Here is a 14,011-nt window from a genome sequence, read left to right as displayed (position 1 = left end):
GTATCACAGAGAGAACATGTAGACGTTGAACTTCGAAACACAGGCAGTACGCGTATACTTCTATGTCACTCATGCCGGCACCATTTCTTGGCTACAGTATCAATGAATATTTCGTGCCTAACGCCACGATTGATGTTGAACAATGAATTATCCTTATTCGCCACCCTAGACTATCACAACTGGAATGCCGATCTTTGAGTTCCAGAACTTACAGGCTACAGGCATTACAAATGTACTAAATCGGGTCCGTACAGTATAAAGGCTGCTGCTGATATTATAAGAGGCTAATCAGAGGTTATACCCATCTTTTAAGATATTCTGATTTATTGCAGGGGTCTTTAAACAGGTATCTTCTAATATACTGTACTTGCTACTAGGTCATAGATCCCTCCTATCAGAGGTACCGGTTCGTAGCGATCTACAATATGCGATACATTTGTAATGCCTGCAGCCTGTACAGCATAGAGTTCACAGCCACCCTTTCACGACCGTTTTTAGCTTGACCTGGGGGGCGTCAACGTTTGATCTGACTTTGAAGCATCTGGATGGCACAGTAACGTCTTCCTGGTCAGCTACACCTCCAATGGGGCTGAAGCAAGATGAGGGGTTCAGTCAGTTGCAATTGGTCCAGCCGCTAAGGCAGTTGAAGAATTCCAAGTTAGACTAGTGGTAAGCGCATCTTGCATATGCGTTCAGGTAAGCTTGAGAAGATGCATGCCATATGTAGCACACATCTGAGGCTGCTGATGTGCCACTTCAACATGGGAATCCCATACGCTAGCTAACCGAACAGCTTATGATAATGCGAGGCTTGCAGCCGGGATACGATATGCGATCGCCCGGTGTGTTCACGACGGTTGGGCATCTGATCTTATGTGATGGACTGATTGAGGGTTAGAGAATAGAGGACCTCGATCCCAAGTAATGAACAGTATAGCTTAGTCTACAATAGATTGAGAGATTTTGCGAAACCATCCCAAGATCCGCGGCGTATGTCCTTAGTCTTGTGAGGTGAGGGGCTGGAGGTGCTTGTGATGGAACAGAGTAAAATGAAGTTTTTCGGGATAGTTTCCACAGTGGCTCCCAACTCAAAACACGCCAATGTTGTTGTTTTCGTTCACTTGGAAGTCTGGCAACATATCCTGGGATATATCCCCACATTACATTACAAGCCAGTCTCCCTGTGCGGGGATTGCCAGCATTTGCTCGCCTACCCGCAATTAAACCAGGCCTGGACCTCATGTTTTGGCTTGGTAGCTTAACCTGGTCTGGTAGCTGCGGATCATCGGGATATCTTGGGAAGAGTCCTGTGGTCGTTACATTCAAAGGTGCCAGGCTGGCAACACGAGTCGCGCTTGGGTCGGTGAGCGAGCCGATGGTCCGAAGAGGTGTAAGGCGATGGAACAACTGATACCCTGCCTCAATTCTGTGACCATTTGAAGACATCGGACCGTTAATGTGAAGATCCTGGTCCAGTTTGATCTTTCAATCAGCAGTATCACATAAAGATCAGCCTGAAAGCCGCTTTCTCTCATCCTCGACTCAGGCGTTGCCGTTGTCACAGCCGTGTTGATGGTGTGTCGTTGAAATAGTCCCACCTTGACTGGTGGAGTTGGCGCAGAGGACAAGGCGGGAACTAGCGCAAGCAGTTTTTAGCCGCTTCGTTTGATGCATACGCTGAAATGCGGTGGGTAATTAGTGCAAGAAGCACTAGACGACAGTGGGCCCAGACAGGTCTTTTGCGATGCGTAGCGCCGAGACAAAGAGGAATCCCTTGGAGAGCACGGGGCCAAGTTCAAGAGAGCTATAGACCACGCGATCTAATTCATAGGTCCCCCGCAATGAGAATGCTGAATCGTCTGGTCACCAGAATTTCTGGGGTCCAGAGCTCTTGGTAGTCTCGTTCATGCCTTGCATGTGAGTGAGTGAGGGTTGGTAGGGTCAGCAAAAGGCGGTGGACGGATGTTGACTGCTGCAACTGTATGGTGGCTGGGTCTCGTTGCTCGCACTACTATAGGAGCCTAGAGGTAAGCTGGTGACTCGGCACGGAGCACTATCGGCGATTGACCAAAGTCCAAATTGCATGGAACCATGATTGCAGCACAGGCAGCGCAGTGAGCTTGGGATCCAATGCAGGTCAACAGCTGGTGGGTCGCACAACGACAGGCCAGACGCTGGTGATCTGCGAGATAAGCAAAGACACTCAATTTAGGTTGCCCAAGGACATGACCTTTGTGGATGCATGTGAAACGTCAGTCGAGCCATGGAAGACCAAAAAGCACAAGTTATGTATCATTTCGTCGAATGACACACAATTGAAGGTCAGATGGGGAAAATGACGATGTTTGACAAAGGGGCAATTGTGGTTAACTACTCCGTAGCTTACTTGGCCATCGAGACAGACAGGTGTGTTGTGGACGGGACGAGGGAGGCCAGAAGATGGAGGGGTGTCAGTCCTGGCTCGTAAAGTTTCCGAGGAATCTCATCTCACAGAGACCATAGTCTCAGACGGAACCAGCAGCGGGCGTAGGCGCACAGACTCCCACCACCAGCCAAGCAATGCAAGCGCCAAAAGTCGCACGTTGCAGCAACATCACCCTTTCCGCTTTCAATTGACCTGCAGCCATCTAATCTCTCTCTCTCTCTCTCTCTCTCTCTCTCTCTGCTTTATTAGCCTCAAGGTCCCCTTATCCGCTCAATGGATGCACCCGGTTCTCGGGATGTTCTTTTCTTAGGGTCGCTTTTGTTGACATGTGTCCTTCTACGTTGTTTATTTTGAACGTTGTTTAGCGCGCCACTGAAAGGATAGTCAATACGTAGTCAATGATGTCGGGAGGTCGTGAATTATTGCTTTTGTCGTATTCTCGAACCTGAAACCTGATCTGCCACTGACGTTATTGAGCCGCATCCTTTTTCAAGTTCGTATCTCGCTTTCCAGAGATGCTAGAGTTTGAATCCACCAGTAACGGAGCTTGGCCGGTATTACGCAGGGTTGTGGTCGCAAGGACCTTGTCCGCGGTTGAGTTGCATGGAACCATCTGGATTACTTGGGATCTCCTCAAGTCCGTGAGAGTGAGGAGATGATGAAATGGATACACAGTCACCAATACCGCATACAAACAAAAAACTTCTGCGAGTGTGTTGATAATGAATATCGTTTCTTTTGTCAGGATATGATGTGGTGATCGAATTTCTTTCTTGTCGCTGGAGCTTTCATGGACTTAAAACAACTGAATCTTCATAGCGGCTCTACTATGTAAGTATGTACAGAATTGTGTACCTTATTCAAGCCAAGACATGGCTTGAGTCGTTACGCGGCTATTCAGTTAATGTTACGAAAAGAATGGTTCAACACCAGAGACACTCTTGCGTACCTAGTCGCTCATCAATGCCCGGTCATCGGCTCCGATGGAAATGTACAAACGAATGCAATGCAACGAACGAAACGACCAGAAGAGAGAATTTTCAATTCCAGGGTGGCGGGCCTAAACAAAAGACACAGCCAATCATTACATACGCTCAAATCTCAGATACCGGATAAAGTCATACGCTAGAAGGAAGCTCTGGCCTCAATGGCATCCTACGGGGTGGCCCACCGGCAATCGACATGCATGCGACGTTGGGGATGGAACCTTGACACAGACCACCATCGGTCAAGCCGCCCAATCAAGTGACATGTTTCCGTTAGCTGCATGCAGAATCCAGGACGCTCCCGAGAGTTCCCCTCCGTCTTGGGAGACCAAGACACACTTGACACGGACTTGAGTGAAGCAACACCAACGCCAACGCCAACGACTCCATCGGTCCCGTCTAACGATGGCTCCATTCACTCTCTGTGTCCAAGTGACCACCTGCCGACAGTCCGGAAATTTGGCTGCGATAGTCCGTGGAGCAGTCTCGTCTTCCTGTATCACGAGACACTTCATGCCTGCAGTCAACAGTGGCACGAGAAGAGCATGAATTGTGTGGTTATCTGGCTGAGTCTCAGACCAGAGATGCATGCATATGTATGCAGGTGCACCGATATCAGGGAGGCAAGAAGGTGTAGAGTTTCAGTGCCATATCCTCGCGGCAGTGGACGGAAACACCAGAAACATCCAATTGTTCGAAGATGGCTCAGAGTCTCTTATCTCTGACACATGACACCAGGACAACAAACAGGTCAAGGGAGATCAGGCAAACTTTGTCTCACTCTTGCCGCGCCCGGTGTTATTCTACCGTCCGGTTTTTCTTCTCTGGGCCTTGTCGTATGCAACTGTTGGTTCAATTTCCCTGATGGTGTATGCAACTCCCAGCAACAAGGACAATCTTAGCGGCCGCCCCACATGCTGCAAACGAAGCTTCGACTGTTCCACTGCAAGCAAAAGCCAGGTTCTTTTTTTCTCCGCCGAGTAGGTAAGTTGGCGGGACCTTATCGGCCAGGGAGAGCGAGCCGAGCGACCAAGCGAAGTGTCTGGGCTTGTTCCAAGGTTGATGTTGGCCTTTAATTGCGATTTCGGCCCCCACAAAAATGTGTCGCCGCACTTACACGGGCATGCACTTGTTCTCCTTCTCCTCCAACTTGCGCTTGCACTTTGCTTGACTGACTTTTGGTAGAAATATCCCATCTCCCACCCTCTTTCCTTTCCTTCGTGACTGAATTTTTCTCCCTGTCTAACTACTAAACTTGTCATATCCAAAGTCTGAATCACTTCCCATCTCCAGTCTGGGCTCTTGTTCTTCCATCTTAACTGTTGTGATTCTGCTATTGCTGATTTCCTTGTGAAATCCCGTACTAACTTGGTAACTGGCTCTCCAAATTCTCCAACAAGACAGCCACTTCCATTCCAAAGGGCTACGATAACCACCCTTCTTCTGCCTTTCTCCAAATATCTCTTCCGTGGAATCGTCGCTTTGCTTATTTTCCCACTCAATTTGGGATCGAGGCGGCGATTGTTTTTTGACAAGCTCGACAACTTGCCTTTCTTTCCATCCAGGCTGTGATCCATCCCAAGTCTCAACATGGGTATGCTTCGCGCTGGTCCTCGTGACCCAGATGCATTCCCGGCCATGCAGCTCTTCCTCTTGGGTAAGATCAGATATCACACTTCAAAATTTATGCTAACTCTAAATAAGCCATTGTTCGACTCGCTGAGCCTATCGCTTTAACATCCATCTTCCCATACGCCTGGGCCCTTGTCAAGCGCTTCGAAATAGGCCGTCAAGAAGATGCTTCGTTCTACTCTGGCATCCTTATATCCGCATTTTCGCTTGCTGAAGCTGTTATGGGAACGTACTGGGGCGCCCTGTCCGATCGTATCGGCCGCAAACCCGTTTTGATCATTGGATTGCTAGGTACAATGATCAGCATGTTGATAGTGGGAGTGGCTCCAAGCTTCAGTATTGCCTTGATTGGCCGTCTCCTCGGTGGTCTACTGAACGGAAATATTGGTGTTATCCAAACCATGGTTGGCGAGCTGGTCACCAAACCTGAGCATGAGCGTAAGTCTGCAAACCATTGCTCGAATTTCCACCACTGACCAATATCTTATTTAGCACGTGCATACTCCATCATGCCCTTTGTCTGGAGCATTGGAACCATTGTTGGACCGTCTATCGGTGGCATGTTTGCCAACCCTCATGACTCTTGGCCTGAATCTTTTCCGGTCGGCAGCCTTTTCCAGCGCCAACCTTACTTGCTGCCCAACGTCATCTGCGCAGGATTGCTGCTTGTGAGCATTGTGCTCGGTTTCCTCCTCCTCGAAGAAACCCATCCCGACATGGTCCAGCACGTTCCTACCAGCGAATACCATGTCAGTGAGGAGACCCCCCTTATGATGAACAACCGAATGGCCACCGAGATTGAGCCACAGGCGTACGGTGCGATAGAGACAATTGAGGGTTCAACTGATGGCTCAATTGGGGACTGGGATACTCTCTACATCGAAAATGAGAAGACAGCTGCAGCTCCCATCAAGATCTGGAATTGCCGTGTTGTTGGCTTCATTGCCGCCTTGTCAATCTTCACTTACCATTCCATGACCTTCGACCACTTGCTGCCCATCTTCTTCGAAGACAGCCGTGCTGGTGCTGTGGAGATGTTCAAACATGGCTCTATCTTTCCTTTCTACTCGCCTGGTGGCTTGGGCATGACTCCACGAGATGTTGGCGTGATCTTGGCAATCGACGGCGGCATCGCTCTGTTTATCCAGGTTTTCGTCTTCCCCTGGACCGTCAAGATGCTTGGAACCTATCGCCTTTTCCTGCTCGTCACTGTCCTCCACCCTATCATTTACTTGCTGATGCCCATGCTCCTCCTTGTCCCTGAGAGTCTTTTATACCCCGCTATCTACGGCTGTCTCATCATCCGCAACATCCTCTCCATTATACTATATCCTCTTCTTATGATTCTCATCAAGGATGCTACACCAGCCCCAAGCGCTCTTGGAAAAGTGAACGGCTTAGCAGCAAGTGCTGGTGCTGCTTGCCGAATGATTGCTTCGCCCGTCGCTGGATTCTTGTGGACGGTCGGTACCAAATCAGATTGCTCTGCCTTGGCCTGGTACGGCAGTGCTATTGTCGCTATTTTGGGAGCCGTTCAGTGCTTCTCTGTTCCTCGCCGGCGCAATGAGGAGCCCTATGAGGAAACCTCTAAGGCACCTAACAAACAGACTGTTACAGTGACCGAGACTGAGTTTTATGACTCCTCATGAGGAGCACGCGGCGCAGTTTGAAACCTGATCAGGTCGAACATGCTGAAGTGACTTCACGGGTTTTGCAGCCCGTTTTTAGACTTGATTGCCTGCAACAAGTCATGCTGTTTTATACCTTCATGAGCTTGGAGTTCAAGCATGTTTTGATAATTTGCCCATATAAACGACTGGTAGATGGGATGGTGTTTATCACGGCCGCTTTTACGAAGTTATGTATACCCCTGGTATAATGATTCATTTGGTTTGGGATGATTTTTACTTGGAGTTTGGCTTGATGATTAAAGAAAAAAGCTTTCGGAGTTTATTTGTTCTTGAATTGATTGGGTTTACGGTTGAAGATGGGGTTTGGTATATAAGTTAGATAAAAGGGAGGTAAATAGGAATAGAAGTAATTACAAATACGACAACTCTCATCCAAGCAGGTTACAGAATGGGCGCTTTGAATTGCCGTCAAGGCCTGTCTTTCTCGTTGAATTTACATGTCGACTACCATCTGCCCATATTTGGTTGTTCGTGCGATAGTCAGTGGCCCCTCTAGACAGTGTAAGAAACCTTAGTATCTCTATCCTAAGTGATAGACAGATTTACATAAGTTGAGATATATCTTGGTTGGCCCCTAGGTTGGTTATATGACATAGGTACCTACTGAATCTCGGAAGTTTACCCCCGAAACAGGCTCCCTCTGCATGAATCCCGAGTCGTGATAGTTAAGGTAGGTGATGCCCAATAGAATTTTCGCCACCCACCCTAAAGTTGGAGAAGCTCAAATTTTAGCAATCGAGTCACTCTGAATCCACCCACCAATCACATCTAAAGTGTAAGACTCACCACAAAACCTGTAGTCCTGACTCGAAGACAACAGTGGCAGATTCATTTGCTCTAAGAGGCAAAAATGAAAATCGAGGAAATAACCGACAAATTGGAGGAGGCCATGAAGCTGGAGCAGGCCTCACCACAGCCTAATACCAGCGCCACAGATGCCACCAAACCTGAGCTGCCACCAGCTCATACCATCGCTAGCGGAAAGACTGTTGATGAAGTATGGGAGGATCTAAACAAGTCGCCCCTTTTCATGACAGACCTTGATGCCAGTGAGGAAAATGAAGACATTGCAGCACTGCAGGCACTCGCGTATGAAGGCACACCTCTTGAAAACGGCCAGGAGTTCAAAGAGCGTGGAAACGAGTGCTTCAAACTTAAGAACTACGCCGATGCAAAGGAGTTTTACGGAAAAGGCATTGCTATTCTCGCTGGCGAAGAACGCAAGCGTGCCAGGGGCGAGCAGACAAAAAACCAGGAGGGCGTAATCGACACTGAGGAGGAGATCCAGAAGCAACGCGAGACTCTTGAAGCGCTCTACGTCAACCGGGCAGCATGCCACCTTGCTGTTAAGAATTACCGCAGCTGCTGGCTTGATTGCGCTGCAGCATTGCGTCTCAACCCGCGAAACATCAAGGCATACTTCCGCAGTGCACGAGCACTCCTTGCGGTGGACCGTATCCAGGAGGCCGATGATGTTTGTGCACGCGGTCTTTCATTAGATGAAAACAATGCTTCTTTGCGTTCTGTAGCGGACGATATCATTAAGCGAGCCAAAGAGATCGACGCACGACGAAAGAGGGACGCAGAGCGCGAAGCAAAGGAGAAGCGACGTGCGCTTCTCATCAAAGCCGCACTGCGAGCGAGAAATATCCCCACACGCACAACCTCTCAGCCACCAGAGATGGAAGATGCGGGTATTGCGCTCCTCCCAGATCCTGATGATCCCCGCAGCACGCTTGCGTTCCCAACAGTACTGCTGTACCCTCTACACCTGGAGTCTGATTTCATCAAGGCGTTTGAGGAAACACATTCGCTCGAGGATCATCTGAGCTATATCTTCCCTCTGCCGTGGGACAAGGAGGGTGTGTACACGACAGCAGGTGTAGAGGCGTTTGTGGAAACTACACAGGGTGGCCTCCTAAAGATGGGCAAGCGGGTGCCGCTGCTGAAGGTTTTGGGAACGGGTAAGGTTGAGGTAGTGGATGAGGTGGTGAGGATCTTTGTCGTTCCCAAGGATAAGGCAGAGGCATGGACAAAGGAGCACAAGGCAAAGAGAGCGGCTGAAAAGGGAGAGACAAGCTGATTGGTGTAAGAAAGAATATAAAAAAGTTACTTTGTTTTACAATGATCTTCGTGTACTAACTAAAGACTTGCGATTGCTGATTCCTAGGCCCTAAATGATGTGCTATATGCCGTTATGATATGATCAAGATGCCACCAGATACTGGCGATTGAGTGAACCCAAGTGTCCAAACTTTTCCATTCTATTCGCTGTTAATACTATAACCCCCAAAGACTCCTTTGTCGATAGAAACCCATTGCGCCATTCCCCGTTCTGTCATAGTTACTTGGACAACGAAGTGGCTCGCAGTCTCTTGTTGCGGCGTCCTTCCTCGAACCCAGGCTGCAATTGAACGGGAGGCGGCGACTCGACGGCGTTGGGAGCAGCGGGCGCCTGGTCCTGCATCCTGAGGTTCAAGAGAAGCATAGCTGCGTCCTTCTGGGCCGCATCAGGTACGCTGTGTGGCGTCTTGATCACTCGTTGCCTCATAGGACTAGCGTCAGGGGTCGAAACCATAAGAATAGATCTCGGGCTCATGGCGGGACTGGCACTCTCTCTGTAAAAGCTGTCCCAGTCTTCGTATTCCAGTCGTCTCTTAGGTCCCCATGGCGCAGACGAGAGAGCGCCTTCATTCTGCAGAGGTGGGATGCGAGGGACCGCACTGAGCAAGGGATTAGGCTCAGGGCTAGACTGGTTCGCAACGGTCCAGCTAGATCCCGGACGAGAAGTCACCATATAACCAGGGAGTCCCGAGCCGCTACTCGAGGCTGAGTTGGGAGCTGACATGTAATGGCATTCGACGTCGCTATCCATGGCCCACGAAGGATCACAGAACAGACGGGGTCGGAATCGATGGCGGCGCTCGTCTTGGGCGTAAATGCCAGATGGAATACTTCGATCGTCTCTCGGATAGCTCGTAGCGCAGTGGAAGCTAGGTGGGATCGTACTCATATGCATACGCCGAGTCATTTCGGCTTCATGGGTAGCTTCGATGATTATTTGCTGGCTGATGACCATGCGGCCGAAGTCAGGCGCGCTGGGATGAATGCAGAGAGATGGAAAGTCTGGGCCAAAGATTGGGATCAAGGCACCCGCGATAGAGTAACAGAAGGTCGCGCAGACAGCTCTGGCACATGTGTATGGCATCCAATAACCTGCGTAGACTGATGAGCAAACGAACACAAGGCGCTGATGGATGGAACATACCTTGAGCAGCTATAGAGCCTCCAGTAATGCTATGTGTGATTTCTTTGAGCCCTGGGTTGAGGCCTAACATCTTTGCCGGAATTGTCTACTCCAATTGGCAGTTAGTATATATTTATCGAGACTTGTTCTTTTACTTGCCTTTCCGTAGCCGCGACATTTGAAGAAAGGGGTCATGCGAACGAGCCCGACATTATAGTCCCACATCACAGCGTACTCAGTGTTCTGTTCAGCCAATGTGAACTCGTATTTGAAAACTGTTAGGCTTGAGTCAGTAACTAGTGATCGAAGTTAGACTTGGCTACTTACCCTCGAAGCTCTCTCGTCCTGTCTTTTCGTAAAAGTCCTTTTTGCCACTGTTGTATGGGATGTGGAGGCTTGAATCCTGGATATTCCCGAATGGCTTGACTCGGAATCGGTGTATCTCTTGCAAAGTAATCTCGTCGAGACGCTCGAAAGGGTGAAACTTGACTGGACCGCGCAGCTTCGACTTGGCCATATTGTTAGCCTCTTTCGGCCCAGATCTATCAGAAGCCATCATAAAACGGTTCGCAAATTGATTTGATGCTTCTTCGAAGTTCGGGATTGGTGGAAACTCGAGCGCAAGACTTGGTCGAGGAAAGGGGGAATCATTATCTCCAGCTGGTGCTGGGTTCAGGAGACCTTTAAGGGACAGCATGATGAAAACCAGTAAAGTTTGCCGGAAATAGAAGTTTGAGAGATGTAAAGATGTTCAAAAGATGCAGGCGGCCAGGTATTTGGCCGTAAAGAGATGGCTAAACCAAGTGGTTTGGATAGTACAGCGGGCAGCGGCCGTGATATAACTACTTCTGGATTGCAGGGAAGGACAGACAGCCGCAACACTACAACTGGAGGAAACTCTTCGCCTTTAAAGTCACTCCTCAGCTTGGCAAACAAGTTGGGGAACGGCAAATATGCCTGCGTGTACCGAAATAGGCGCTGGTGAGGAACCCTAGCCTGAGCTGGCTCGGCCAGCAAAGTTGCTCGGGAACCTGCAACTCCAAAAAGTCGGTCACGCCTTGTTTAGGTCAGGCCGACACTCTTCGTTATGTTTTCTTTGTTCTTTCAGTCTCAATACCGGCTTCCAAGGGGCTAGAGCTCCGTTGACGAGCTCCCACCGCCTGGTGCTAGCAGATGCTAGGAACAGCCACCAAGTGATAGATGACGGAACGATGTCGGGGCAGGCTGTTAACGATATAGGAAAAGAAATTGGGCTCAGTTTGAAGCCCAGGGAGAAATGCAAGGATGAGGTTTCCAGAGACTTTGATGAATAGGAACGTATTGTTGCGTTGTCCTACTGCTATGGTTTTGTTCATCCACCTAACGTAGTTGATATGTTTGAGTCCAGAGTCCCGCTTTATCAAACAGCTCCTCTATAGCCTCTAGAGTTCCCCTCCGCATTAGGAGGAACATAAGGCAGAAAGAACTGCAACAGGGGTGCGTATTGGAACTGTTGGGTGTGGATAGGTCAGCCTTCACTCCGTGCCGTCCGTTACACTCCCGGATACATCCTCGCTTTTGCTCTGAACTCCAAAGGGCACCACACGATCTTGGCTTCGTCTAATTAATATTGCAGTTCGTCTCTCATTGATTGAATGGCCAACTCCCTGGTGAAGTCTGGAGGCTGGAGATCAAGACTCAACTGTGAGCCGCGAAGGAGAACCAAGAATAACGAATTGGTTGTCTCGCCTTCAAAGGCCGCCCCACGGGCTCAGAGTCAGAATGAAGTACAGGCGGATGCTTGCATACCACATCGTCCAGGACCTTCTACCCCAGTCTGTTTCCTGATATTTGTACAACAGGAGACAGCGGCCCTGCTGCCACTGAGCTTCTGTTGTTCATCTCAGCACTCCCTCAGAATTGTTCGAGTCGCCCCCACGTGTCAGTATGACAACTGACAGCTAGAAGGGGCACGCTTCCTTACTGAGACGACTTGCACATCAACATGGCCAACAGGCCTATCAGATGTGTCTCCTGTTTCTACGGTCAATAAATATATGAGGTGGCGACGGTTTGTCAGGGATACCTTTCATGGGTCCCTCTACTCTGACCAAAGACCTGTGCATAGCCGTTGCATACTACATCAGTGGTAAGTTTCTGATGAGAGTTCGATGGCGCTTCCAGAAGTCAGTCTGGTAAATTTTCCTCTCATATGATCTATCGCGGTGAAGCCAGAAACAAACCTGTCATGTCTCTGACCTTTGTTACTCTCACGAGCTCTTAGGCGTACAGGCACAAGAAAATTCCCCGAAAGGGAACACAAGCCTATGCCAAATACGCTTGCCCCTCCTGCCCGCGGAGTAGCTATCGACGCTTTGCCATTCATTTACCATTTGATTCAGGTTACGACTGCGCCGGTGAGAGAGAGCCTGGAGGACCTGTTGGGTGTTATGCCCTCCATATCGTCAACTAGCGTAATATGACTGCACCCCAATCTCTGAAATACAATGTCAATGACCTAAGCCACCATAACGTTATTGCATAGTTTATTCTCCTCTCTTGTCATGAGTAGGCATGAGACTCCGGTTGAATTCGATGACACTTTGGCAATTATCGCTGTCTCGCGAAATTCATGGCATCTGACGCGACCAGCCGACGGCTCGGGCAGCGACGCTGTTCCGGGGTCGGGTCTTCTGTCCACTTGATCGAAATGGCCAGTGATGGTCCTGTCACTGAGAAGGGAGTAACCAGTCAACCAGGAGTTGCAGAAAGGGTAGAGGCAGGGCCCAACAACGGGTTATGGCGTTTCTTGAGTGAACACCGTCTTAGTCTGCAGCATTTGGGCATTTGAGGCACTGTCTGGGTATCTCGGTCTTCCTGATTCGGACAGAATGACATCCGTACCTAGTTTTGAAAGATAAACAGCATATTTGGCACATGACCAAGCTTATCGGACCGAGCTTTGACGAATTTGGAAACGACAGATTGTCCAAATCGGTATCAGAGTATATGAATTCCTTCTTGGTTCTCAGAGCTTGGTTTCAGATGATTGTACGATTTCGGAGCGGTATGACAGCGGCAGTCCATGGCGAGTTAGCGTTTCTTTTGCACCAGGCGCAGCCAAGGACACAAAACGGCTCCCTGCATCGAATTTCGGGCGGTGTCACCGTTCTTCCTCCCCCGTTGGTGTGGCATGAGTCTCGCTGCCCGCGTAAAATAGCTGTGTTGTGTAGAGACGCAGTGCTTTTGTGGTTGGATTTGAGGACTTCAGATGTTTGATCGAATCCAGCCTCACAAGGTACGAAGGAATGAAATGCGGCACTGGCCATACCACATGGGTAGAAGCCAGAATCCCGGCCTTGAGCCTGGTGAAAAGACCATATCAGAACATGGCGAGAATACATACTTTTACATTTTCAGCGATGCTACACGATGATTAATCAAGGTGCCTATCGAATGCTATAGCAGGCGTAACGAGCTGTAAGCTGGTCTGGCGATGAGGCGACAGTCGATGCCTCGTTGAGTCCTCTGGTGGTGATACGGTCCGCCTCAGTCAAGTTATTCTCGAATATGGTGAAACCAGGAGAATAAACAAGTCTCGTAGGCTCATCCCATGGAGACACACAGGCATTTGGCAGACACTTGCCCTCATCCTAAGTCACACATTTTGACTCGGCCCGCTTAGCCCAGGCTGAGACCGGTGCATGTCTGACTTCGAGCTTGACAGGCTCTTTTCGGAGAATAAGCGACCGCGATACCACTAGAAGAGGGCCGGCCTCGGATGCCTTTCAAGTTGCCGCAATTTCTATGAGGAAAGCTCCTGTTCTGGGAGATTTGTGGCACGTGTGGCACGAGCCGAAGCGTTAAATCAAACGAGGTGGGCAATGGTTTGCTATCCTTTCATTTGTTCTGGAGATGTTTTCATTCCATCTTAATCAAAATATGAGCCTGTTTGGTCTGGGGAGGTATTGAGCCGAAAGTAAGTTTGCGTAAGGGGAGCCTTGAGTTCATCCCGTCTTTGAGCGAACCGGTGAGGCGAGGAGTATCGGGT

General features: G+C 49.4%; 3 protein-coding genes across 3 annotated transcripts; 2 read left to right on the top strand and 1 right to left on the bottom strand.

Annotated features, from left to right (window-relative positions):
* Nucleotides 1–5,001: 5,001 nt before the first annotated feature.
* FSUBG_5191 (tetracycline resistance TCR1) lies at nucleotides 5,002–6,692 on the top strand (the record flags this gene model as incomplete). Its single annotated transcript, XM_036683261.1, has 3 exons — nucleotides 5,002–5,068; nucleotides 5,116–5,481; nucleotides 5,536–6,692. 3 exons carry the CDS (start codon nucleotides 5,002–5,004, stop codon nucleotides 6,690–6,692), a joined length of 1,590 nt encoding a protein of 529 aa, XP_036539277.1.
* An 892-nt stretch (nucleotides 6,693–7,584) lies between these two features.
* FSUBG_5190 (uncharacterized protein) lies at nucleotides 7,585–8,817 on the top strand (the record flags this gene model as incomplete). Its single annotated transcript, XM_036683260.1, has 1 exon — nucleotides 7,585–8,817. One exon carries the CDS (start codon nucleotides 7,585–7,587, stop codon nucleotides 8,815–8,817), a length of 1,233 nt encoding a protein of 410 aa, XP_036539276.1.
* A 261-nt stretch (nucleotides 8,818–9,078) lies between these two features.
* FSUBG_5189 (apses transcription factor xbp1) lies at nucleotides 9,079–10,678 on the bottom strand (the record flags this gene model as incomplete). The annotated part of the gene is made up of 4 exons (XM_036683258.1): nucleotides 9,079–9,950; nucleotides 10,003–10,011; nucleotides 10,137–10,256; nucleotides 10,309–10,678. 4 exons carry the CDS (start codon nucleotides 10,676–10,678, stop codon nucleotides 9,079–9,081), a joined length of 1,371 nt encoding a protein of 456 aa, XP_036539275.1.
* Between the last annotated feature and the right edge of the window lie 3,333 nt (nucleotides 10,679–14,011).

Source organism: Fusarium subglutinans, assembly GCF_013396075.1.
Source record: "Fusarium subglutinans strain NRRL 66333 chromosome Unknown NRRL66333_c0000050, whole genome shotgun sequence".
Taxonomy (NCBI): Eukaryota; Fungi; Ascomycota; class Sordariomycetes; order Hypocreales; family Nectriaceae; genus Fusarium; species Fusarium subglutinans.
This window is presented reverse-complemented; position numbering and strand designations above follow the sequence as displayed.